This window comes from Mytilus edulis, chromosome 9 (assembly GCF_963676685.1).
Source record: "Mytilus edulis chromosome 9, xbMytEdul2.2, whole genome shotgun sequence".
Lineage (NCBI taxonomy): Eukaryota > Metazoa > Mollusca > Bivalvia > Mytilida > Mytilidae > Mytilus > Mytilus edulis.
Window position 1 is genome coordinate 38,999,752 of NC_092352.1, and position 27,601 is coordinate 39,027,352.

A 27,601-nucleotide genomic window follows, 5' to 3' on the forward strand; every position below is an offset into this window, starting at 1 on the left:
TTAGTTGAGCAAGTTTTATTTGAAGAATCTTTAGCTTTAAATTCCAATATCATATTCATTCATAACTGATGCAGATCTAATGAAATTGAATGATTCTAAATATGTTATATATGGTCTAACTTAGGGACTATTTTTTTTTTTATAAAATCTGACTAATTATAAGTCATCCAACACAAACAAGTAAATATACAAGTAGATCTGACTCTCTATCAGTGTGGTTCTAACTGGATGCTAATACAGTCATTCTTTACTGCTGCCTGCAGCATTAATTTTTCTTTCTAACTTTAATAACATAATTGAATACAAGGCTCCTTGCTATTAACAACAGTTTTGATTACACATTATGGTATACAAGAAGCTAACGGTCTGATCAGATATATTTGCATGACTGTTACTGATATCATTATCCAAGAATGAAACAAGGACATTATCTATCAATCAGATTCTTTTTTTCTTCTTCTTTGTTTGACTGGACTTCTTTCTTCTTTTTCCGCTTTTCTTTTAATAGCAGTTTTCAGCATGTCTGGTTCTAAAGTCTTTAAAGTATAATAGGTCCACAATGCTATCTCTACATCATGCGGAGTCCATTTAACTGAAGCCTCTGAAAGTTTTTACAGATGAACATATATAAAGTACTACAAAATATTTAAATGTGATATATATTTTTATGCTTTCGCTCACTAGGAAATGAAACTTATTGTACATCACATCTCAGTCTGGTACAATTTGCCTTAGTCTTTGTTGAAAAAGACATCTTTAAAAGAATTATAATTATTTTTTTCAACTCAAACAACTTTCTTGGTGATATGTTAGGTACAACTGTGAACCCTGTTTGTAAAGATATGTTACATATTATATCTCATGTCTTTCTGATCCTTGTCTCTTTCATGTTGGCTATGCTGAGGTATGTGTTAATAGAGGTATGGTTTTGATTGCTACCTTTGAATCTTCTACCCAACTCTTTTGCAATGTATTCATTGTTTTCTTTCCTCTCCCTGTATTATTCGGCTTGCTTGGAGCACAACTCCTATTCATGTATAAAATTTTATTCGCAGGGACCCTTAGGGTGTTACTTGTCATGTTTTTCCCTAAAATTTCATGCTTATTTTAGCCTACAAAGCTATTTTTGTTATATGATGTTCTCTGTTTGTATCATATTAATATATTCCACAGCAATATATATTTTGGTAGGGATAACTCATTAATAGCATGTAATCCTGACAGTGGGAAATAGTTTTATAGTCACTTTTGTTATGTGTTAAATACTGATTTGTCCATACCTTTGTTTAACTGTTTAACAATGCCCTTTACTTGGTCCATATATCTGGTATAGAAGGCAGGTGTATAAGCAAGAGGTTTAAGTCCCCGGAGAGCTAGCATACTCTCATCTGCCATGAATGCTGCATGTTTAGGTGCACCTGCTGCTAAAACAGCTGAAAATAAGTAAATTGACTACAAAAAAACATTTACTAGAAGGTCTTCAGATCTTAATCTACAATTTTGGTTTAGAAATGAATATCATGAAGTAGATCATATAAATCACAATAATCTTTTCATCCTTGAAAGAACAAACAGCTTGCATCACTTTTTGGGGAAATAATATCAATAAACAATTAGTAGTCATCCTTAAAACCTCCATGTTTCAGAAGCCATATATTTTTACCTTTAAATATCTCAGGCTTATAGTCACTATGATCTAAAAGGACCTAAAAAAAGAATAGATAATTTCAGCTTTAAAGACCAACTTTGCATTAGTAATCTCTAAATTTATCAATGGTAAATAATTAAAAAATATGTTATAAAACATGTCAGTACTTTAAATACATACCTGATGCAGTTGCTGGACCAATAGCCCTTAACACTGATAAAGCCTTGATAGCTTCAGAAACATTTGGTAATACACTAAAGGCTTTCTTGCTTGCTTTCAGTACATCTTCCTCAGAGTTTTCCTTCACCATTTGTTCAAGACGTGGTCGAAATTTTCCCCTCTGAAATACACATAAGAAACAATGTTTTAAAAAACACCTGCACTTGAGAGTGTTACTCCTCTAGAAAATATAATTGTAGAATACTTAATACCAGAACCTTTAAAATCTAAAAAAAAAATATATAAGTATAAGAACTTAGATTTGGCAGATTCTTACAATTTGTCTGTCCATAGTCTACAGCCATCTCAATGTATTTTTTTTTTATTTTTTTTTTTTAAATGTCTCTATTCATTATGAAAGTCAATTTAATCTAGATTGTCATCAAATCATACCTTGATAATTGCATTAACCAAATGGTTTCTGTAATGTGTAACCTTTGACAGTAATTGCATAGAACCATACCACAAAATTATTTTCATTAACCTGTGTAAGTTATTCAATTTTGTGGCATTTTGTTCAATTTTGTTTTTGTGAAATTGTTTAACATATAACCTCTTATTCTATTCATTTTGCATTTACATTTTGTCATAGATTAAATTTATTGGTTCAGTGTATGTTCACTTGTGTTAAAGTGTCTTTTGATTGAGTTACACCATTTCAATTGATATTATATAGTGTCTTTTTTAGGCTATAAAAAAAGAATAAGTTTGTTTGCCCTAACCCTAACTTTCAAGAAAATAGCTGCCTACTCTAAATCTTTATACTCCTAATTGTGAAAAAGTTTTTTTTTAATCAGTTAGACATGAACACTTAAAATCATCTGACACTTCAATTTCCCCATACCAAAAAAAACAAAAGAAGAAAATGCCTACCTACCTACCCACTGTCTCTGCATTGGGTAGGGTTTGGGCAAACCATAATATTTTTAATTGTGGCCTTATGTTGTGACGCAGCACTATTGTTTCAGATTAAGGCAAATGTTGGTATCTTAAAACCCACAGCATTTGTTTGCACCTGTCCTTAGTCAGGAATCTGATGGTCAGTAGTTGTTGTTTGTTGATGTGGTTCATAAGTGTTTCTTGTTTATTTGTTGTTATATAGATTAGACTGTTGGTTTTCCCATTTGAATGGTTTTGCTCATGTCATTTTTTGGGGCCCTTTATAGCTTGCTGTTCGGTTCTATGTGGAAGACCATACTTTGACCAATAATGGTTTACGTTTACAAATTGTGATTTTGATGAGAGAGTTGTCTTGTTAGCACTCTGACATACCATATATCTATATAGAGACTTACCGTCAATTTCCATTTCATTAATTTACACAATTCATCATGTGTAATATGTTTTTCTTTACGTCCTTGTATGTTCTTTGGTAGCTCTTCCTGAAACCTAAAATGATTATATCATGTTACTATTCATGTTCTTTACATTGAACAAATCATGCTAGTGATTTTCACAATTTGTAGGATTCTTAAAGCAGAGACATATAATACTAAAGATTGGCAACTCCTTTCAGTAGCTAGAAAACCTGTTGAATTGTCCTATATATAGTTTCCCAATTTAAAAACAAAAAAATCGTAAGGGTTCCTACTTTTGCCGTAAATCGCAGGCTCAACAAAAATGAGGGAAAAAACCATTAAAAATATTCCTCTTGATACTATCTTTTGATTGTAAGAAGCTTCTGTCCAAGTTTGGTAAAAATCCAGGACAGTTAATGAATCTAATAAATGTTTTAAAAACTTTAACTGCAGACTGTATGTAATATTAACTGGAAGAAAAACTAAGTCCATTTATAAGTAAAATACAGATACACAGTTACAAAATATTTACAAAATTTCCTCCTAGAAAATTTACTTCTGGATACTATTTTATAATCATAAACAAGCTTCTGTACAAGTTTGGTAGAAATCCAGTATGGTTTAAGAAAGTTATTAAAATTTCAAAAACTTGAACCACAGAGTGAATATTTGTGGACGCCGCCGCCGCCGACACCAACAACGACGGAATGTAGGATTGCTTAGTCTAGCTTTTTCGACTAAAAAAATGTTTTTTTCTATAGATCAACATGATCAAAAAACAGTTAAATATGACATGTCAATATTTGTTTATCTTTTTTTTAAATCAATTGATGAAATGGACATTTATAAATTAAATCATTTAACGGTAGGCATTGGTAGGCCATTGAAGAAACATATAATTATCAATTTAATTACACCTGGTCAAATAATAACTGTTTTAATATGACGAATATCATACAGTGTACATGTATGAATACTTTATAATTCATATATACATGATATAAAAATAGATATCTTTATTCTCATCACCAAATACATAGGTAAGTAAGTAAGTAGATTTAAATTAGAGTCGGGCATGATATGTACAATTCAACAAGGTAATAAACTAGAGGCTCTCAAGAGCCTGTATCGCTCACCTGATTCTACTTGGGTTTTTGAAATCATATAAAAAAATATAAAATTTGGCTAAAAGTGACAACACAACCTCATTTATAAGGAAAAGAACATGTTTAATTTCATTCAAAAGTCCCCCACTGGCGGCCATCTTGGATGACGGATCGGCTACAAAGTAACAACACTTGGTCAGCACCTCATAAGGAACATTCATGCCATGTTTAATTTTATTCCATTCACTGGTTCTCTAAAAGAAGTCATTTGTATGCATTTCCCATAGGGTCCTATGTTAAACTAAGTCCCCTGCTGGCGGCCATCTTGGATGATGGATCGGCTACAAAGTAACAACACTTGGTCAGCACCTCATAAGGAACATTCATGCAATGTTTGGTTTTATTCCATTAAGTGGTTCTCTAAAAGAAGTCATTTGTATGCATTTCCCATAGGGTCCTATGTTAAACTAAGTCCCCCGCTGGCAGCAATCTTGGATAATGGATCAGCTACAAAGTAACAACACTTGGTCAGCACCACATTAGGAACATTCATGCCATGTTTGATTTCATTCCATTCAGTGGTTCTCTAAAAGAAGTCATTTGTATGCATTTCCCATAGGGTCCTATGTTAAACTAAGTCCCACGCTGGCAGCCATCTTGGATGATGGATCAGCTACAAAGTAACAACACTTGGTCAGCACCACATAAGGAACATTCATGCCATGTTTAGTTTCATTCCATTCAGCGGTTCACTAGAAGAAGTGATTTGTATGCATTTCCAATAGGGTCCTATGTTAAACTAAGTCCCCCGCTGGCGGCCTTCTTGGATAATGGATCAGCTACAAAGTAACAACACTTGGTCAGCACTCCATAAGGAACATTCATGCTATGTTTGGTTTCATTCCATTTAGTGGTTCTCTAGAAAAAGTCATTTGTATGCATTTCCCATAGGGTCCTATGTTAAACTAAGTCCCCCGCTGGTGGCCATCTTGGATGATGGATCGGCTACAAAGTAACAACACTTGGTCAGCATCCCATAAGGAACATTCATGCTATGTTTGGTTTTATTCCATTCAGTGGTTCTCTAAAAAAGTCATTTGTATGCATTTCCCATAGGGTCCTATGTTAAACTAAGTCCCCGGCTGGTGGCCATCTTGGATGATGGATCAGCAACAAAGTAACAACACTTGGTCAGCACCTCATAAGGAACATTCATGCCAGTTTGGTTTCATTCCATTCAGTGGTTCACTAGAAGAAGTCATTTGTATGCATTTCCCATAGGGTCCTATGTTAAACTAAGTCCCCCGCTGGCGGCCATCTTGGATGATGGATCAGCAACAAAGTAACAACACTTGGTCAGCACCTCATAAGGAACATTCATGCCAGTTTGGTTTCATTCCATTCAGTGGTTCACTAGAAGAAGTCATTTGTATGCATTTCCCATAGGGTCCTATGTTAAACTAAGTCCCCCGCTGGCGGCTTTCTTGGATGATGGATCGGCTACAAAGTAACAACACTTGGTCAGCACCCCATAAGGAACATTCATGCTATGTTTGGTTTTATTCCATTCAGTGGTTTTCTAAAAGAAGTCATTTGTATGCATTTCCCATAGGGTCCTATGTTAAACTAAGTCCCCTGCTGGCGGCCATCTTTGATAATGGATCGGCTACAAAGTAACAACACTTGGTCAGCACCACATAAGGAACATTCATGCCATGTTTGGTTTCATTCCATTCAGTGGTTCACTAGAAGAAGTCATTTGTATGCATTTCCAATAGGGTCCTATGTTAAACTAAGTCCCCGCTGGTGGCCATCTTGGATAATGGATCGGCTACAAAGTAACAACACTTGGTCAGCACTCCATAAGGAACATTCATTCTATGTTTAGTTTCATTCCATTTAGTGGTTCTCTAGAAGAAGTCATTTGTATGCATTTCCCATAGGGTCCTATGTTAAACTAAGTCCCCCGCTGGCGGCCATATTGGATGATGGATCGGCTACAAAGTAACAACACTTGGTCAGCACCCCATAAGGATAATTCATGCTATGTTTGGTTTTATTCCATTCAGTGGTTCTCTAAAAGAAGTCATTTGTATGCATTTCCCATAGGGTCCTATGTTAAACTAAGTCCCTGGCTGGCGGCCATCTTGGATGATGGATCGGCAACAAAGTAACAACACTTGGTCAGCACCTCATAAGGAACATTCATGCCATGTTTGGTTTCATTCCATTCAATGGTTCTCTAAAAGAAGTCATTTGTATGCATTTCCCATAGCGTCCTATGTTAAACTAAGTCCCCCTCTGGCAGCCATCTTGGATGATGGATCGGCTACAAAGTAACAACACTTGGTCAGCACCTCATAAGGAACATTCATGCCATATTTGGTTCCATTCCATTCAGTGGTTCTCTAGAAGAAGTTCAAAATGTAAATTGTTAACGACGACGGACGAGGACGGACGCCAAGTGGTGAGAAAAGCTCACTTGGCCCTTCGGGCCAGGTGAGCTAAAAAGAACTCTGTGGAGCCAGGGACTTTCTATACTAACGGGACTGGTCACTTATAACAATTCTATATAAATTATCAAACTGATCTCAGCCGTAGCTGATGTGACATGACTTTATAGCAAATCATTTCACATTTACGAAGTGTTCTTCATAACTATATGTTCAGGTTTAACAAAAAATCGTTGTTTTGAAATTTTATACATTTTGTTATTGCAAAATGTTATTTTTTAAAAGATTTCTCAGATCGTTTTTTAAATATTGATCTTTGAACTTTGAGGTATTTGTTTTTGAATTTTCAGTAGACGCCATTTTGTTTGATATCAGGGGCGGATCCAGCCATTTCAAAAAGGGGGGGGGGGGGGGGGGGGGTTCCCAACCCAGGACAAAAGGGGGGGTTCCAGCCATATGTCCCCATTTAAATGCATTGATCGTCCAAAAAAAGGTGGGGTTCCAATGAACTGTGTAATACGCAAATAACTACTAGCATTATATCAGAGCAAGGATTTGTATACAAATCCTTGTGCTTTAAACAGGCGGCTTAGTAATCAGTTAAAATCAAGAGAGACCAGTCCAGTTAGTATAGAAAGTCCCTGGTAGAGCTCTAAACCGACTTGATAAAATTTTAAAAACAAATAACAAGTTATAAACACTTTTGACAAGACTACATATACACATAAAACACAGGTACAGAGGAGACTAAACTTTAATATAAGAGGAGCATAAGCATGGTAAGGTTGGCAGGTCTGCAGCTTTAACTTAATTCACTAATGATCCGGTGACAAATATTTCATACTGTATATCACACAAAACTGTGAAAACAGTTAACTATTCATTAGTCTGTACCCTTGAAAGTCCCCTCTTACCATAAATCGAGTTGAATCAGATCTTTTTTCTTTTTGTCATTCAATCTTTCTGATTTTGCCTTCAATGCAGATTTGTATTGATCTTTCAGCTTTTGCCAGTCACTTTCCTCAAAGTTAGCGATTTCATCCATTTCGCGCCAAAAATTACATAAGAGTATATTGAAGGGACGTAATAGAGAAAAGGTGCCCACAAGTACCAACAATAAAACAAGATGAAAGGAAGAGCACAACTATCCCTTTTGTAGTTTTCGTGAAGATATACGTGACCTGAGGATAAAACAAATATTAGACACGATAGAAATAGCTTTATAACATTATAGACAGACGGCAAACTCATTCAACTTATCATGGACTTTACTAGGAAAGACAAAGCATTTCATAAAAGGATTTATTAAGATGTTGACAGCACAGTAAAACCTAGCTGCGGAACCGTAGCTCTTAGGTCCTTATGTTATTTTTTGACTGTTTGCGGTCCGCAAATAGTCAAAAAATAACATAAGGACCTAAGAGCTACGGTTCCGCAGCCGCAAATAGTCAAAAAATAACATAAGGACCTAAGAGCTACGGTTCCGCAGCTAAGTAAAACCTACATGAGTTAATTATGATTTTTTGAGGTGTTTCTATATCGATATATAACATTTATGAATTCAGTTGTAATATTGTTTACTAATTTTGTATTGATATTTTCTGCTTAGTCAAATATTAAAACTTGTTTTCATTGAAATTACCGATAAACATGCTGTTCATTTTATACCAATTTTTAACACCAGGAACATATATGTTAAATATTCAGTTCCCAGTTGACACTAATGTACAATCTTTAATTTTGACGGTCCGAAAATTTAAAATTTTGCTGTAAAAAATTGTTGTATTATAAATTGTACAGTAGTGTATTGTTTTAGGGTTTGTTTTTTTTGTTGTTGGTTTTTTTACTTTTTCCTTCGCAGTGTTCAAAATTCAATTATCAAGGGGTGGGTCTTTTCACCACCGAACACCACCGCACACCACCGAACACCCCAAAAAATGCTAATCACTATGAAAAACTGTGAAATTGTACAATAATACGATGAAATAGATTAAATAACGCATAATATCATCATTTATTTTTATTTTTATGAGGATCTATCAATGTGAAAGTCGATAATCTATATATAAAGAAAAACGTTTCCGGATTCATCACTACTTTCCGGATTACATTCTATTGATTCTACATATTCTTTAAGAACCAAATAGTTCTTATTAATCTTTTTTTTATGTCATTGTGTGTAATGTATTGTGAAAATAATTGATGTTTTAATGTTTATGCCCTTTGGGAAATAAAATTTATTCTTTTTCTACATTCTGTGTGTATATATTACTTTTATTTTGTGTATATCTTACTATCCTTTTTTGTTTGGTATCGATTTCTTTTTTCTGTTAAAATTCTTACTAAGAAATGCAAGTGACAACTATTTTCATATAATTATTTATTACAGCAATGACTATATATACATGATTTACATAATTTACAACATAAATAAAGCAGAGTGGTTATCGTTTTTGGGTTCTCTCGTTTACTGGCCGTTTTCTTTGGCAAGGTTTCTTGGCAATGTTTTTGGCCTTGTTTACAACAGAATATTTCCCATCGGAGGAACTTATCATGGTTATTTTTCTTTTTCTTTTCTTGTCTAGGAGAAAATTTTAAAAAATTGTCAATTTTTCTTGCTCTGTTTTACATCTCCAAATTTGGTCACTGATCTTGTAATGTGTTTCACTGAATATTAATGCATAGTCTCCGTGGTCATGAAGACATCCTCTGAGGTGTACAAACTGTACCAGCACACAGTCATAAAGTTTTTTGATTAACTCTGGAGTAGACTGGGGTTTCCACTTAATTGCAACCTTAAAAACATGGTTAATACTTTCCGCATTATTGTTTGTCCACAGTTTCTCGGATTTGTCTTTATTCTTTCTCCTTGGTTCATTTACAAATGTTTTAATACGCGGTTTCAAATTTTCTGTGAAGTATTTGGTTAGCTTTGGATATTGTTCTATTTGGTCCTTGAAGTCAGTTGATTTATCTTCAAATTCTATGGTATTATTAGCATTAACTACCCCGTCTTTCCCAAAAATGCTGTCCATGATATGATTCCTTTCTTTTACCTCAACACCAATCTTATTTTGGAGATAATGTTTCAAATTGTCTTTCAAATGTTTTGTGCACAAAAGTCTAGTTGCTGATGGGAATGCATCTCTGATTGCATTGGTCATCGCCTTTTCGTCATCAGAGCCGAAGACTAGTTCCTCTGGGATTCTTAGCTCCAGGCTGTTTATTTTGAACTCTGATGCCAGATGGGAGAAAAATGAAAAGTAAGTTTTGTAGGATGCATCTTTGTGAAGGAGCATTGGACCAATGAATATTGGGTGGTCTTTTGTATCTTTTTTATCACTCTATGGTGTTTGTACACTAGGGCTGTAACAAAAAAGTTTCCCAAATTAAATGTTCTATCAACACCAACAGCACCGTCAGACCTGGCGAGAAACATCTTGAAGTCGGTCATCTGTTGTTCTGTGTAACACAGAATGGATGGCAATTGTCCTTTTTTATGGATTACCTGCTGTACAAATGGATGGTCGTTCAGCATACTGAGGACTTCAAGAATCTCGTCAGCTATGTTGTTTGAACTTGATGACTTGTTTGTTTTCTTTTGCCGGTATTTTGCATTTTTTATTTGTTTAGTATCGTGCGGAGCTGTCATAGAATTGTCTTGATTTAATTGAAGAAAGATCTCTTTTGGCTTTTTGTCTGTGAATTCTGTTTGCACTTGGCGAATAATATTAGGATGTGTACGGCTTACCAGAATTAAGCAGCGATGAGGATGAAGAATAATTCGAATAAAACATCCACACGATGTTACAAAGGTCCTTTTAAGGGCCATCAATATTTTTCAAAAAGATCTATCATTGTTTTACACTTGATAACTGATAATTCATTTTCCAAATTAAACACCAAAAAAATAAAACAAAGCCAGAACAGGTAAGAGGGATTAATGGACCTTTTTTTCGAAACGATTTGCCAAAATCAGAAATAAATATAAAGGAATAATAAAATCAAATATAGCACACTTTTTATTTTATTGTTAATTGTGAATAATCACTATATAGCTTTATATCCTGATTAATCACAATTAACAATAAAAAAAAATAAGTGTGCTATATACATGTTGAATTAGCTAGACACGCGTCGATGATAATTATGTTTATTGTGTTTATTGTGTTAATCTATCACTTATCATGATTGATCACAATTAACAATAAAGAATTTGCATATTGAATTTACAAAGCCTGACACGCGTCAGTGATAACAGATTAAACAAATTTAAGCCAGATACTAAAAATTAATGTATCAAGTAATTTAAGTAATAAAGATTGAAACATAAAATTACAAAATAAATGAGAAATGATATTCATAAATAAATACATGTGCTATATAAAGATTAATTAACAAAGATTGACACGCGTAGTTGTAAAATAAATTAAGCCGATTAATCAAATTAACAAAGTTAACCATCAAAAGTTTAAAAGAAAAATTCAGCAATTTAACATTTTTTTTAGATTAAAAAATTAAATTACCAAATTAAGACGAAGTAAGCCAGACGAATAAGAGTAGGTTGATCCTACTTCTTCTCTCAAACAAGTCAAACAACAGAACGTAGAACTGCTGGATGTTACCAAGAAATTGATGTCTTGTAAAGATAACTGTTGACAGTCATAGTGGTACCACGAATTGCAAGAGTCACACTGTACTGAGTTCTTGGTGCAATTCTGTCTGCAGTCACCACAGGGCCAAGCATGTTTTTTTTACAAATTGTGACTTGGGTGGAGAGTTGTCTCATTGGCACTCATACTTCTTATATCAATTTGTTACTGATTACTGAACTTGTTTGTTTATTGAGCAACAAATGCATAGGCGGATCCAGGGGACCCTGAAGGACCCGGTGTCCCCTTTGGTAGGTAAAATTTGATTGATTATATAGGCGGAGTCACTGAAGCATGACTGGAGCGGGCCTCCCCATAGGTCAGTCAGCACCTAGCAAAGCCCATACCGCATAGTCACCTATAAAAGGCCCCGATGTGACAATGTAAAACAATGTAAAACAAGAAAACTATTAAACGGCCTTATTTATATAAAAAAAATGAATTTGAACAGTTACATCACAAGCTGGGATGTTTGCCGTCAATCTAATTAAAATATATGAGCTCTATTTTAGTTAGATTGGTTTACAGTCCTCCATCTGGTGAAGGAATATCTCTAGACAACTTAAACGGCATATCATTGAATATAGCATTCATCCATCTTTAAAAAAAACAAAAAACTTCAACATCAAATATCTGTGTCGGTGGCGACTTTGGGATCAACAATTATACTGTGCAGCGGTGAACCTACATCGACTGACATATATAATATATATAGCTACACGTAAACCTTTAAAAACAAAGGACGGAATATTGAAAAGTGGAATATTGAATCGATGCATGATCATTATGCGAGTGAAGAAAAGGCAAAATTTTTAATATTTATTTAGTTAAACCTGAGACTACTATAGTATATATCATAGTCCAAATGTGCCTGAGTCTTCATTGGTTATAATTAAGGTTGTTAACCTCTTTAATAACGGTACATGATCGTACATGGTATACTTGAATGGGAACCTTACCTCTGTATCTTTACCCCCTTCAAAGGAGAACCACACAGTTTCTGTGTGTTGAACGGGTGCTTTGGGTGGCGGTGCTCATTATTTACATTGGTGCTGTGTCTGTGGGTCCCATCACCATAATTTATCCATGAATTTTTTGGATCATCCTTCCACCATTATGTACATTATTTACATATATGAATATCACTAAAGATAATGTTTGCAATCCGCAACGACACCTCCCGACATTTTAAAATTCATGTATGTTATAATAAAAGTTCATGGCGATTTTTATCAATGTTAAAACAAGTCTATCCACACGGGGTTTTGTGTTAATATATAAAAACGGCTTCTTATTAATCGCTTATAATCTAAAATCTAGAATGTCCTCACATACGGAATATATATATAGAGAGCGACTTTGCCTGGTTAAAATACGTATTTAAAGCTCCATGTTTAAAAAATGTTTGCTCTTAAAAATCTAAAAGTTCAGTGTTCATACGAAATTACTGCATTGTGATAAAAGTATATGTACGGTAAAATCTAAAAGTATGTCCACTATGAATCTGTGGGCAATCCGGTGCTTTAGGACCCAGAGTCAATGGTATCCCTACCCCTCCCCCTCTCCATGCTAGCTTATCTTCTACGATGTGCCTCTAAGTCTTTTCGTCCAACAGTACATTTCTCTTTATGTGCAACTTGAAGAAAAGGTTTCTGGAATGGTTTTCCATACGGGCTACGCTGGCTGAGTTATGTCTATTTAGGTTGATGAGTTTTGCACTGTCGAGGAGCAATTGCATTTGCGTTGTAATGTCCAGGTCATGGAACCTTATGGTATTATTCATCTCATTTTGCCATATGTCATTCACCTCTTTAAGTATCACCGCTCTAACGGACTGTAACTTCTCGCATTGCATTACAAAATGTTCTAGTGTTTCCTCCTGTAACCCACAAAGCAGGCAGGTCGGGTCTGTTTCTTGTCTGTAGAATTGAATCCGTTTTGTTTGAAGTACATAAGTTCCAGTAATAAGGCGTAATCTGGTAGGGATTCTGCTATTGTCTAGAGCGGATTGACTCTTGTGTTGGAGGATTGGGTGAAGTTTTCCCTTGATGAGGTTTTGACTGCTCAGGTACTTTAGGCCCAAGTATAGTTCGGATATTTGTACAGTTTTGATGCTCCAGTATTTCATCACAGCGTTCTTTATCAATGTGATCCACTGAGTTTTCTTTGTTGGGTTGGCCAAGTAGGTGTTTGCTTCGCTGAGATCGTATAGACGTAGCAACTTGTTGACGTGTATGAACCAACTATTACTTTCCTCACTGCAGACTGTCAGTTGTCTTCTGGCAAGCTTTTTCTCGGTACTCTCTTCTGATTGATGGCAGATATTGTTAAAGAAAGTTAGCGTCTTAATGTGAATTTGGGCTTCAACCGGAAGAATTCCTGTGAGTATGTAGACTGCTGGATCAGGGCATCTTGTTGGCAGCGATAATATCTGTTTAAGCATCCTTTTTTGGAAGATCTCAAGTTGTTCAAGAGGCTTACCGGATGGGGTTAGAAGTTCCATTCCGTATAGTAGGACAGGGAGTATATACGTCTTGTAGATATGCAGTAGCGATTCAGGGTCCAAACCATTGTGTCCATGGAACCCGGCTCCAAGTAGGCTGTATGCACTCCTTCTTGCCTTTGTTATATTTTCGTTGGTGTTACTTTGTATATTGTTCTTCCGAGTTGTAGTTCTGATGATCCCAAGGTGTGTAGCCTGCTCAACATTAGGCATAGGTGTGTTACCCATCATCAGGTTGTCTTCTTCCATTTTGGTGTTATTGCTGTTTCCGCTTATTTTAATTACTACACTTTTCTTTGGCTGCAGCTGGTATCCTTCTGAATTGGCAAAATCAAGGGCCATGTTGACCATAATTTGAGCATCAGCTGGCTGCATACTCAATATTGCGATATCATCTGCGCATCCGGTGTTGTTTGTGTTGACATTCCCTATAGTCATGCCGTAGGTTGTGTTTTGGAAGTGGTCTAACAGAGGGTTGATGTATAACTTGTACAGGTCTGTACTCAGTATGCCTCCTTGCCTGACACCCATGCCTACTGTGAAACGCTCTGATGTTTTTCCGGACCATTTTATGCTACTTTCTGCGTTTTGATGAAGACTCCTAATGATTGTCCATGTCCTGTCTTGAATCCCAGCATGATATACCCTGCGGAATAGATGTGAGTGCACCACAGTGTCAAAGGCAGCTTTTGCGTCGAGCAAGACTAGGTAACCGTTTTGCTTTTTTTCCGGGAGAATTCGGTACATTTCCTCCACAGGTAGTGCTGCATTCATCGGGGAGGATCCTTTGGTGAATCCTCTTTGAGTTGGGTTTTGCACCTTCTGCACTTTTGGTTGTACCCGATCTCTAATGATGGCCTCAATTATCTTGCTCTCTACGGGTAAAATAGTTATTCCTCGGTAGTTTAATGCATCGTTTTTGCTGCCTTTGTTCTTAAATACAGGAGAAAGCAGTCCTATTTTCAGAATTGTTGGTATATCTCCTTCTAGGAATATGATATTGATGAGTTGAGTAAGGGCGGATAAGATATTATCTCCAGCATATATGAAATGTTCGATGGTTATATTATGGTAGTCTGCGGATTTGTTTCTATTTATTGTAGAAATAGCTTTACGGACATCATTTTCTATGACAGGGCGTATCGTTTCTTGGTCTACCAGTTTGCAGATATTGCTTATTTCCATTTCCACTTGGGAGTGGTACTCCGGGTTGCTGAAGGCCTCTTCTTTAAGTGTAGAAAGAGTACAGAAGTGTTCCTTAAATCCTTCTATGACTTTGTCTCCCGAGTATGTGGCGCCATTAACGTTTATATCCTGTATGTGTTCAATTCCCTTCCTGCGGTTCTTTTGAACTAGTTTGTGGAAGACCTCCATGTTATTCGATCTTGCTTCCATGATGCTCTCTTTTTCTGCCTCCAGTTGCCTTGCTACTGCTATGCGTACTGTTTTCCTAAATTCCTTTTTTCCTTGTTTTTTCTTGAGTGTTAGGGGATTTGCTGGATCGTTTGGTCTCCCACCTTTTTGCCATTCGTTGTACGTGATCCGTTTTTCCTTTAAGGCGTTCTTTATGTCACTATTCCATACTTTGAGCTTTGGTCTTGATTGATAAACTGTTTTATTTCCTGATGAATTTTGTGATGCTGTTGTGAGTATATCATTCATCCGCTCAACTACTTCTTGTGACTCTAATGAATCTGTAATAATTGATTCTTGCAGCTTCAGTGCCTCTTTGTCTGTTATTGCTTTATACAGATCCTTGTCTACCTTATCCCATTTAATTTTGGATTTCGGACGTTTTTTTTGGTTCATATCAAGTTTCTCATGCTTCCAGTTTATACTCATACTGATTGGATAATGGTCTGAGGCGTTGGTTTGGCATTTGAGGATTGACTTTCCCTTCCCTAGTATGTCTGGTGTTATGTTGTGTAGGAAATAGTCAATTTCAGAGCATTCACACCCCTTCGAGTTGATAAATGTATTTCCAATGTTATCAAATTTCAATTCAATTTCATTTATAAATTTCTTCAGGTACTCCTTTCTCTTGTTCGTTGGTTTTCCAGCATTAAGGTCTTCGTTAATGTCTCCACCTATAATAATGTGGTGAGTACTGATGTATTTTTGGCATATCTCGTGCAGTTCATCTATGCACTCTTGATATTCTATTTGATGGTTTTTGCTCCCGTTTGATGGTAGATACACGCTAACAACCAGTATTCGCCTAACCGAGTTCTCAAGTTCAATACACTGTATTTTTTCCGATCCGTCGTCAAGAGGTCTAATGAGATGATTTATGTTTGTGTTCCAAATGATTCCCACGCCACCGTATCCTCTGGGCATGGATACTGGAAGAATTGGTTCGTTCATATCCACCCCCTTGGCTGCAAAGTTTACGTTACAGTTAATATCAGAGATCATATGTATTTGAGAATGAAAAAGCCAATGTTCCTGAATTAAGATGATGTCATTTTCCTGTAGAATTTCGCTAATGGAGTGTCCACATGTTTTGATATTTTTACAGTTGTATGAGGCTATGCTGATGGATTTGTCCTTAGTGTCTAAAATTGGTTGATGTTGTTTCGTTGGGGATTGCTCTGCACTAAAAAAGGGTTGTTTCCACAAGCTGCACCTGTTGCCATGTTGTATAACGGTTGTTGATTAACAGGGTGGTGCGTTGGAGGGATTTGTGACTCTAGTCTTCTGACATAGTAGTGTTGTCTTGGTGGTAATGGTGCACTTGGACCAGGGTGTTGTACATGTGCCTTTTTTGTTCCATTCCATATCTTTCGGGTGTTATCAGATTTCTGTTGACATGCTCCTGTAGCAGCTTTCTTGTTTGGATGGCTGTATATTAGAGGTATTCCGTGGAGTTTGGTAGGGTCCTCGTTTGTTATTGTTCTTGGCGAGTAGTCGGCAGATATAGTTTTGGCCTCTTCAGTTTTGTGGCTGACAGAGATGTTTGGCTTGTCTTTGTTGTTCGTTTTCACCGAATCTTTTCGGTTATTAGTTTAGTCTGAAAACGAGGCTGAAAGACGATCACGTTTTGCCGGTAGAAATATGGCATATTTTAATCCCCCACAAATTCAAGATAACCCCGTTGGATGGGGTCCTTGTGCTATTCCTGAACAATTTAAGGACATGCCATATCAGCCCTTTTCAAAGGGAGATCGGCTCGGAAAGGTAGAGTACTGTAATGAATAAGTTGTCAACATATTGTAACTTTAAAAAAGGGGGAGGGAAGGATTGTCAGAATGATCCAGGAAAGTTCCTGGAGTATCAAACAGCAGATCAGTTTTGTTCCATCTGGTGAATGGTTTAGACATAATGTGTAAAATAATCAATTAAGATCGATGGTGCTTAACAAGTTGGCACTTGCTGACTTGGTCTTTGCCTTTGGTGCCAATCTAGGGGCTTCCAGGGGCGTAGCTACATTTACGTCAAAACGCCCGGGCGTACACTTGAATTTTATAAAAAAAAAATATCTCCATTAAAAAGATCTGGTTTAAAACACATCAGTGTTGTAAATCAATCTTCAATAGCTTGTAATTGCTTATAAAAGTGACGAAATCTATTTCCGATCAAATAGTGCCGTATTATATATTTGTTTATTTTCTTTCGGTCAAATTCTGAATCTCCTGGTAATTCTTCTTACTTTCCATTTGTTTAAAGAAATTCATAATCAGCTGAGATCCGATATGTGCTTTGAATTTTAGCCGAGCCTGCGACATTTATAACGCGAAAAAAAGAAATAGCGAACCTAGATTTTTTCAGCGGCGTCAACATTTAGGTTCAATATGTGGTTATTTTAATATCAATAATTTTGTCAAACCTTCATGAAGTTTTACGAAAGTTGGACAGAAGCATGCCTGATGAGGTCACATTTAAAATTCCAGTCTTTGATTTAGGAAATTTGAACAAAATTTCTGTAATGTCACTAATATCATTTATGTCTAGAGCTGCAGTTTGAATAATAACCATATTATACATGAATTATATAATCTCTCATGGTGCTTTATTTTTAGGTTTCTGATTGGACTGGAGCAACCTATCAAGACAAAAGATATTTAGGTATTGGTTTATCTAAGTAGAACGGTTATGTTTTATATAATAGTACATGTATTTATCAGATTTGCACCTATTTTTATTTGGAGTGCAGGTGTTCAGCTAAATTTCAATCAGAATATAGTAGACAATAGACAATATTTTATTAGCACAAACACATTTACATTAAATGGTTATGGCATACAAAATTAAATACAATATATAAGTAGCAGTTCAATAATCAAATAATAAAAAAAAGTACTAAGTATTATGGTTAACATGATCATGCAATAAGTCGAAGTAAGCATTTGTTGATTTTTTTAATTTAGAGTATCAAAATAAAAGCTTTAATTTATTAAAGAAACACATTTCTTTAGATATAGATTGTTAAAAAAAATAGGTTTTTTCTCTCTTTGCTTTATATATATATAACATCATTTTGGAAAAATCAATTGATGCATTTACTTGAGTATCAGTTTCCTAGAAGAATTAGACACTGTCTATGTCAAACATTCCTTTTGTATGTAAAGTCTACAATGGATCTCCATCTTCTCCCCGTTTTATTTGTGTTGATATGGAGGTAGAAAAACAACATCTTCACTAATATTTTATCTATACGTAAGTAATGATGTGTGTATTAAAAGTCTTTTAGACACTGCAGATTTATGTTAATATGTATAAACAACAGCTCTAAATATTTGTATTGCACAGGGAAATACAGTTCTTCATTTGGAGGATTAGGAAGCCAGTATGCTTACTACCATGAAGAGGATGAGAACAGTTTCCAACTTGTTGATACAGCTAAGGTTCAGAAACCAGTGTACCAAAGAGGAAGAAGAGTTTATCAACAGGTATGAAAACATATTGAAACAGGGTTCTAAAACAAATTATGAAGTATAATTGTTTTGCTGAGTACAAAACTAAGCTTTACTTATGTGGTTAAAAGAATATTGCTGAAACAAAAACCCTCAGTATAAAACAGTCATGTGACAATTTTGCAGGTTGTTTTTATAATCCTTTTCTCACATTGTCATGAAGAGCACATGTTGTCAAAAGTTTGTGTGTTTTTAAGACATCAATAGCTTAATATTGCTATTTGATATTTGTCTGCAAATAAAAAATGATGGAATCATTATGAGACAACAATATTACCGATAAGTGGACTGTCTCATTGTTGTAACATCATCATGATAATATTCAATCTTCAGACTTTATTTTTGAAGTCCTACAAATAAGAATTCTTATCAAATTTAACCACATATCTGCTATTTCAAGTAACAAACCATCTAGTATTGATTATATTCACCCAAGTAAACGAACAAATATTTTACAATAATCCATTGCCTCAGTTTGTTTAAATACAGTGAAAGGACCTAAAATTTGTTGCACAACGTTTGAAATTATAAATACATTTTTTTTGCAGAATAAACAAAGAAAGGAAAGAGAAAGAAGGCAACAACAAGCTCAAGCTAGTATGCAGGTGTTGTCTAAAACACAGAAAAGTAGAGAAAGGTACAGATATTACTTAAACTTGAGGGTTATTTGTCTTGAATGCTTTTTTTCTAATAAAATTAGATTTTTCTTTGGATAAAATTACCTCGATTGGGGGATTATATTGATTGATATATGTATAAAGGAATTTTTCGCAAACTGACTAAAACCAAAAAAATAATTTTGCAGCAAGTTCTAAAGACTTACATATTTAACAGAGAGTAAACAGCACACCTTACTGGAAAAACAAAGGAGTAAATACCATTCACAATTTAAAGTGTCATGAAATCTTCATCTTGTCTTTCTATACCAATGCATTTGAATAGGGGCAAAGTAAGCATTTCTAGTAAAAGATACTTTGCTAGCCGCCTTGTTTAATGTAGGATAAATGTTTGAGGATTTTTAATATTCTTTTCTCGTCAAACACTGAATGTTTAAATATGCAAGTAAAACTGAATGATGACAATAATGATACTTTTACAGGGATCGTCAGCGTCTGTTGAGGAAATGGCAGAAACAGTTTGGTAAACAACAAGAAAATAGACAAAAGGTATTGAAAAAGTAGAAACGGTTCAGTTTATTTAAAAGAAAATTAATCATCCAGTTCAAGCATAAAGCAATAATTTCCATATTTAAATAAAATTCTTATTCTGGATTTAAGTAATATTTTGTCATAAAATTATGTTAAAAGTTGTGCAGTATTTATTCAAATTTTATTGTTTTGCATAATTTTTAGATGGCTGACTTAGTAACTGATTCAATATCAAACCTTTCTTCTTTCATGTCAAGACTTGTGTTATTATTTTAAGGCTCCAATCAGACACAGAGATGCATCTGTCCAAGTGAAAGATAATTGGGCTGTTGTTGAGGACATGGACTTTCCACGTCTTACCAAACTCAGTTTGCCGACATTGGACGAACCTGAAGATCTGTAAGTACATATATTTTTTTTTAGAATTTTTCAGTTTTTGATGGAAATATTGAGCTGAGTTTTGGTATACATTGATTTATTTAGGTTTGACTTTATACAGGGTTGTCACTAAGGCGAGTCCATGAGTCCTGGACTCATCAAACTCTGTCTGGATTCACCATTTTCAAAATTGGTGAGTCAACAGATGCATCAAGATTGAAATATTTTGTATAAACTGAACACAGTTAAACACAAATATCATCATTTTATAACAAAAGTGTAAAAGAGATCTGAATTTAAAGTCATTTCATTGCTCTGTTTGGAAATGAAGACTAAAATAGTACATTATATTGCAATAAAATATTTTCTTCTTTTTGTTGGACTTATCATGGCTAAAAATGATGAGTCCCTGGACTCCCCTTCAAAAATCCTTAGCGAGAACCCTGCTTTATATAAAGTCGTGGTCCTTTTAAGTTTAAAGAGGAATACTTTTTATATTCTTTAATTTATTTATAGAATTATGTCCCTTGAATTTGAATGTAAAGAAATAGGATTATCCAAACTGCCGTGTATTGTATGAAGTCAAGTAGTGAGTTATCTTAACCTGTTTTAGGCTAATCCATTTTATATTTACAGTGTTAAGTGTGGTAAAATGGAATACTATGACAAAGTTTATGATAGAGTTACAACTAAGAATGAGAAGAAATTGAAACGAGTTGATCGAATCTTCCATAAAGTTACTACAACTGATGATCCAATCATAAGACAGGTAATATACAGCCATTGATAAAGTGAAACAACTTCTTGTTTTCGAAAAGAAACAATTTTAGTAGTGTCTGAATCTATTACTCAAGTTTATATAATATGTTTTGTTCTTTTTAAAATTTTGATTTAGCTTAGATTTTCACACACAGTAAAGAGTAGAAGTCAGAAATCATATCGATTTGAATAAACAAAATAGATATTCTATGGGTACCCTGTTTTAGCAGATTTAATAGGTATTTTATGAAGAACAAAGTGTAAATTTCAAAGAAGATCAAATTTTATATAGCTTGGCTTTTGTGCCGATATTGATAAAACTGCGATATCAAATATCCATGAAAATTTCAATCCACGAAAATTAATAAATCAGCAGTACATGTAGCTATACAAGTATTTAATGTGAATAATTTAATTTCAGTTGGCAAAGACCAAGGGTAATGTGTTTGCTACAGATGCCATACTTGCTACCCTCATGTGTTGTACAAGATCTACATACTCCTGGGATATTATAGTACAGAGAGTAGGAAAGAAACTTTTCTTTGACAAAAGAGATGACTCTGAATTTGACTTATTGTCTGTCAGTGAGACTGCTACTGAACCGCCACAGGATGAGGGCAACAGTATAAATACACCAAGAAACCTGGCATTAGAAGCTACTTTTATCAATCATAACTTTTCTCAACAGGTCTTAAAACAGGTACGTGTCTACAAATAGAAATTAAAATTTAACAGACAATAATTTTGAAATTTGTGGTTAATCTTTAAAATCTAGAAGAAAAAACAAATGTAAGAAATCCTGAAATGTTTGGTTTCTCTATTAACTACATGAAAAATGATATATCTGCAGCTTTGTAGAGAATAAGCAATGACATAGGATGACTAATTGGATAAAATAGAATTAGAACACACAGCTTTGAAAATTTTGTTTCCAAATCATTCATTGGATTTTAAATCCCCTCTAGGTCAAGAGTAAAAATGTTGTGTTAAGTTGAAAATGTTAACTAGATTAGCCCCTATCTGTTTTACATATATCAGTTATTGATTTTTGCAATTATTGTGTTTTACCAGGGAGAGGAAAAGCATGAATTTGAGAATCCCAATCCATTTGCTACTGATGAAGATGCAAATGTAGCATCTGTAGGTTATAGGTAGGTTCACTCTAAAACATTAAACTAGCTGAACATGCTTAAGTTTTCAAAAGAAGAAAAAAATCTTATCAGGACAGAAATTTACAATTATTTATTTAAATCTGAATATTTTATTTACTTGTGAATAAGAAAACTAATTTGGTTTCTTCACTAGGAAAAATGAATATTTTACAACTGGTTTTAAAGTTGTTAAAATGAAATGGCAAAAATAGAATGCATGAGAGGCAATATTTTCATTATACCCCTGCTTTGAAAAAAGGGGGGGGGGGTATACTGTTTTACCTGTCTGTCCATCCATCCTTCCATCAGTCCATCCGTCCCATGAATATTTTTCGTCCAATTTTCTCAGGAACTATAATACAAGGATTTCTGAAATTTGGTTTCAGGGTTCATATAAGTCTGCTTTACCGTGTGATGCGTTTTCATATTCATCACTCGACCACTTCCTGTTTACCAAACACTTGTATGATTTTACACATGATAGCCAAGTTAAAAAAATTCGTCACATTTTTCTCAGGAACTGCAATACAAGGATTTCTGAAATTAGGTTTCAGGGCTTATATAAGTCAGCTTTACCGTGTTATGCATTTTCAGATTCATCACTATATAACTTTCTGTTTACCGAACACTTGTATGATTTTACACATGATAGCCAATTGAAAACTTTCGTCACATTTTTCTCAGGAACTACAATACAAGGATTTCTGAAATTTTGTTTCAGGGTTTATATAAGTCAGCTTTACTGTGTGATGTGTTTTCAGAGTCATCACTCGACAACTTACTGTTTACCGAACACTTTCATATTTTTACACTATTAATATTATCCACTTGCGGTGGGGTATCGTCAATAAGCAGTAGCTTGCAGTTTCACTTGTTTTACCCAAATCACCAATAAAATGAAGTTTCAATTTACTTATTAATCTAACAAAATTCTAAGGACAGTGTTATATCTCATAGTTCATAAATTAATGTCATTGCATTTGTTCTTTATATTTATAAATGTTGAATTACATTGTATTCCAAAACAATATACATGAAGCTAAACCATCTTAAATATTATCATGATTATACAAGACTAGTTCAAATCAGTCACATATGTTATGACCTATTTTCAGATACATGTATAAATTTTTTTTTTTTATTGTTGTGTTTAGGTATAGATGTTATAAATTAGGAAATGATATAGAGTTGATATGTCGATGTGAGCATGATGCTGTGATGACGGGTACGTCGGGAGAAGTACAATTCTGCAATATAAAAACTCTTAATGAATGGGACTCTCGGGTAAGTTTCCCCATATAGACTTTCCTTTCAGGATTTAGATTTTATTTAATGTTATGATCAAAACCATAAAATAAGAATATTTCTAACACAACTTTCTTTCTGAATAAAAAAATATGTTTCCCATTGATTAAGGTGGTACATAACACTTTAGGGAAGATAACTGTAAAATCAGCTGAAGTTTAAATCACGTTGTATTGATAAGGAAATATTAAGCTTCTCAATGATCAAAATTAATGTTTGTCAAACTGCTATATATCCAATGAATTTTTTCCAAGAAAGTGATTGGTTCATGTTTTTTGAAATTTTTATATTGTCAAAAGATTTTATGAAAATTAAACGAGCCAAATTAATTTTAGTCCAGATGTTTGTTACCACCTTAAAGTAATCAACAATTAATTTGTGGAAAAAACACATGTACTTTAAAGAGACATGAGTAAAGATATTTGATGACAAATTTAGATTCTTCACCACAAAATAACAAAAAAAGACAACTCACTCACACAATGCAAATTGTACAGGTAGATAATATTTATGCACTATAAGTTTAGAAAGGACAGATCTTTTTACTTTCTAAATAGGAATATTGCATCTTATTAACACATTACTAGAATGATTATATCAATTTCAGTACTGTGGAGGAGTAGATTGGAGAAGTAAGTTGGACACACAACGAGGTGCTGTATTGGCTACTGAGCTGAAAAATAACAGCTGTAAACTAGCAAAGTGGACTGTGTGTTCAATGTTAGCTGGATCTGACCAAATTAAATTTGGGTTAGTTCCACATTTATTTGTGTTAATTTAAGGTCACATTGGATATATTGTTTCAGTTTTCTTTCAATCTCTTTTTTTTAATTTAATTTATAAATATGTTAAATTAAATTCCATTATGAATATTTAAATCCTTTCATTCCTTAATCTGGATATGAAATAATGTTGCAAAAAAAAAAGAAGGAATAAAATCTTCTCTCCCACTATTTGTGTTGAAGGAGGATAAGATCGGAAAATTAATAAATGTAACCTTAAATGCAAGAATGTTGAAGATACTTTTGTAGTTCTATTTCATACATCAGAAGTCAATTTTGCTACCAGTATTTGAATCCAATGAAAAGAAAGTCTATTATTATCAAAAGAATTTTTTTTGGAATTCAAGGTCTCTCAGAAAAGTTTTGGTGGACTCAATGGAGACATGTTTCTGTATTTTATTTTTATGCAAGTCACTTCAAATGATATTATGTTACATTTTTGAATATTATAACTGAATAACCATTTGATAATTATTTTATTTTCTTTTTCAGATATGTTTCTCGATTAAGTGTCAGAGATACATCAAAACATATAATCTTAGGTACCCAACAATTTAAACCTACAGAATTTGCTAACCAGATAAATCTGAATATGGACAATGCTTGGGGTATATTAAGATGTATTATAGACACATGTATGAAACTGAAACAAGGAAAATATCTCATTATGAAAGATCCAAACAAGGTAAGAAGGAATCACTAAGTCTGCTTGATCCCTGATTTGAAATTACCAAAAATGATGAATTTAGAAGATGTAGAGATGGTCTTGGGATAAAGCCCTTGCCTTTAGTGTTAGAGGTCCTGGGCTTATTCCCTTACCAGTCAAATCATAGACTTAAAAGTTGGTATTTGCTGCTTTCTGCTCTCAGTGCAGCATTTAGGAGTACAATCAAAGAGTGCTCAGCACATATTCAGAATAATGAGTGTTGGTAGGATTACATTTCTTACTACTGACTGATGCCTTGTGAACATGAACTTTGAAAATAAGGCTCGGCATGTTGGTGTAGTTCAAAGCAAGTGTAATATTCTCATTTTCTTGTCATATAATTTAAATTGATTTTAACGATATGCAACTACACATCATTTTCCCCATCCAAGATGTATACCCTTCTTAGAGATGTTTTGAGCCGTGATTAATGAATTTGAAGCTGAAATGTTCAATATCTAATTTCCTGAAACTTCTTATTTCCTAATCCATGAACTAAATTATACAAACACATATTATAATGCCACATTACAAAGTTATGTGATAAAAATGTATATGCTTCTTTTGATAGTTTATTCAAAAACTTCAATGATTGTTTAAATGACTGATTTTAAATGTTGTTTGTAATAATCTTTGTAGTTATGGAATGTCTTATTGTATTTTGTAGCCTGTCATAAGAATTTATGATATTCCTGATGATACCTTTGAATCAGATGAAGATAACGATGATGATGACAGTGACGATGATGATGATGATGACAGTGATGATGATGATAGCGGTGATGAGAAAGAAAAATAAAATGTAGGCACTTCTGTTATTGAATGATCTTTTGAAACAAAAAAATAGCATTTGTCGGACAAAATCTTTTTCTGAAGACAATTTTGCAAATTTTACATTTTTTTTTAAATATTGCTTTGAAAGACATTGTAGACTAAAATCAATTAATTTGTATTTGGAAGACCAGATAAGGAATAACTTCCATTGTAAGTTTGGTTTTGGTTAAGAATGTCTTTCGTACATTTGTTTGCTGGTTACTAAAATTTGCCAAATTCTATCATAATTGCTGTTTTAACACATCATTAAGCATTTATAATTTGGTCACAAGTTAGGAAAAGTGCTGAATTCTGAAAGTACATAAATGTACATGCATGAATATTGTAAATTTTAGCAAAGATTGAATGACTTAGAAAATAGCTCTTGTGAATAAAATCCTAGTTTGACAACAAAGAAATTAAAATGTTCAATGTTGTACATATGAATTATTCTTTTTAACATCAAATTAGAAATCTGACATAACTGCAGGAAATTTTCTTGGAACTGTATCATTTAATTTGATAAGCAAGTAGGAGATAACAGACTGGATTATCTTTCCTTAGTTAGATACATTTTCATGTTCTCCTTCAATTATGTTTAATGTTTGACTTTAATGTTGTTAACATCACTGTTTTTTTCTGAAAAGTGAACTATAATGTCAACATAATTCTCTTAATATACTTGTGCTTGTTCTGCTATGCCATAGCTTTACAATCTCGCAATGATATGCATTACAGTACTTTACCCTTAAGGTTACAATACACCATTAGATTTTATGGGCGCAGCCATTTTATGAGCATAACATGGTATTCAGAATTAAGAGTATGACTTATCCTGATTGGTCGATATGTGCGCCCGTTGTTTTTTATTATTAGAGACTTCGTGCACTCTGCTTTATACAAAAGGCAAAATAAAAATTATTCCTTAGCCCTAAAGGCACTGAGATGACTTTTCAACGCTAGGACAAGACACGTATTTTTAAGGGCAAAATTGATAGGCATGGGAGATAAGTACAAAATACGCTAAGAAAAGCAACGCGAACCTATATTTTTTGGACCAAAAAATACTGTCATAATAACTTTTCTTTGATTCTAGCAAGGTTTCGTTAAGAAAATCAACTTTCTAAAGTCTGTATCTCGAAAAAGGCTACCGTTGTCTCCTATGGGGAAATTAATTGTTTATTTCAATCTTTATTTACCTTCATAACAATATATCAACTTTATATTTTTTGGAAGCTGGAGGAACTCATCTTTTTTTAATGGTATTAGAATTCTAAATAAAAAATGTTTGTATAGTATATGAATTTTTCTATATTTTTTTTTTAGGTCACAAGATCATAGATACGTTTTTGATAACAGAACATGGCGATGGAGGAGGACAGATTAAATGAAGTGCTAAATTATTAATGATTAATGGAATAATTTGTTCAAGAATTATATTTAATGTACATTTGGGTGAAGTGAAGACCATTTACAGATCTTTTTAAGATGAAATAAAGATCATTTGAAAGAATTAGAATTTTAAGCTTTAGTTACTATAAATTCAGAAATGATTGCAATGTTTTTATTATTACAAAAACTGCTACAAAATAGGAATTTTAAATATTGATGGCATTATATTTATGCAAATTTTCTGAAATTGCAATAATTAAACTGTCATTTGTGTCTGCTGTCCAACTATGGCAATTTTAAAGTATTGCAATGATTTCTGGATTTACGGTACTGTTCCATGAATTTTAAACTTGGTATGTTTGGTTATCGGCCAAT

The 27,601-nt window shown here is 33.8% G+C and overlaps 2 protein-coding genes across 2 annotated transcripts; one reads left to right on the forward strand and one right to left on the reverse strand.

Moving 5' to 3' along the window:
• On the reverse strand, positions 1–7,801 carry LOC139488293 (uncharacterized). The gene is made up of 5 exons (XM_071273789.1): positions 7,639–7,801; positions 3,163–3,256; positions 1,829–1,988; positions 1,281–1,433; positions 1–601 (listed from the first exon to the last, which is right to left on the reverse strand). The coding sequence occupies exons 1-5, from the start codon at positions 7,767–7,769 to the stop codon at positions 435–437; spliced, it is 705 nt and encodes a 234-aa protein (XP_071129890.1). The 5' UTR covers positions 7,770–7,801; the 3' UTR covers positions 1–434.
• Positions 7,802–16,860: 9,059 nt separating this feature from the next.
• Positions 16,861–27,347, forward strand: LOC139488294 (eukaryotic translation initiation factor 3 subunit D-like). The gene is made up of 14 exons (XM_071273791.1): positions 16,861–17,056; positions 17,899–17,944; positions 18,629–18,768; positions 19,341–19,429; positions 19,892–19,958; positions 20,218–20,339; positions 20,955–21,087; positions 21,499–21,777; positions 22,149–22,228; positions 23,383–23,512; positions 24,141–24,283; positions 24,808–25,000; positions 25,689–25,823; positions 27,161–27,347. The coding sequence occupies exons 1-13, from the start codon at positions 16,934–16,936 to the stop codon at positions 25,818–25,820; spliced, it is 1,677 nt and encodes a 558-aa protein (XP_071129892.1). The 5' UTR covers positions 16,861–16,933; the 3' UTR covers positions 25,821–25,823; positions 27,161–27,347.
• Positions 27,348–27,601: the final 254 nt, after the last annotated feature.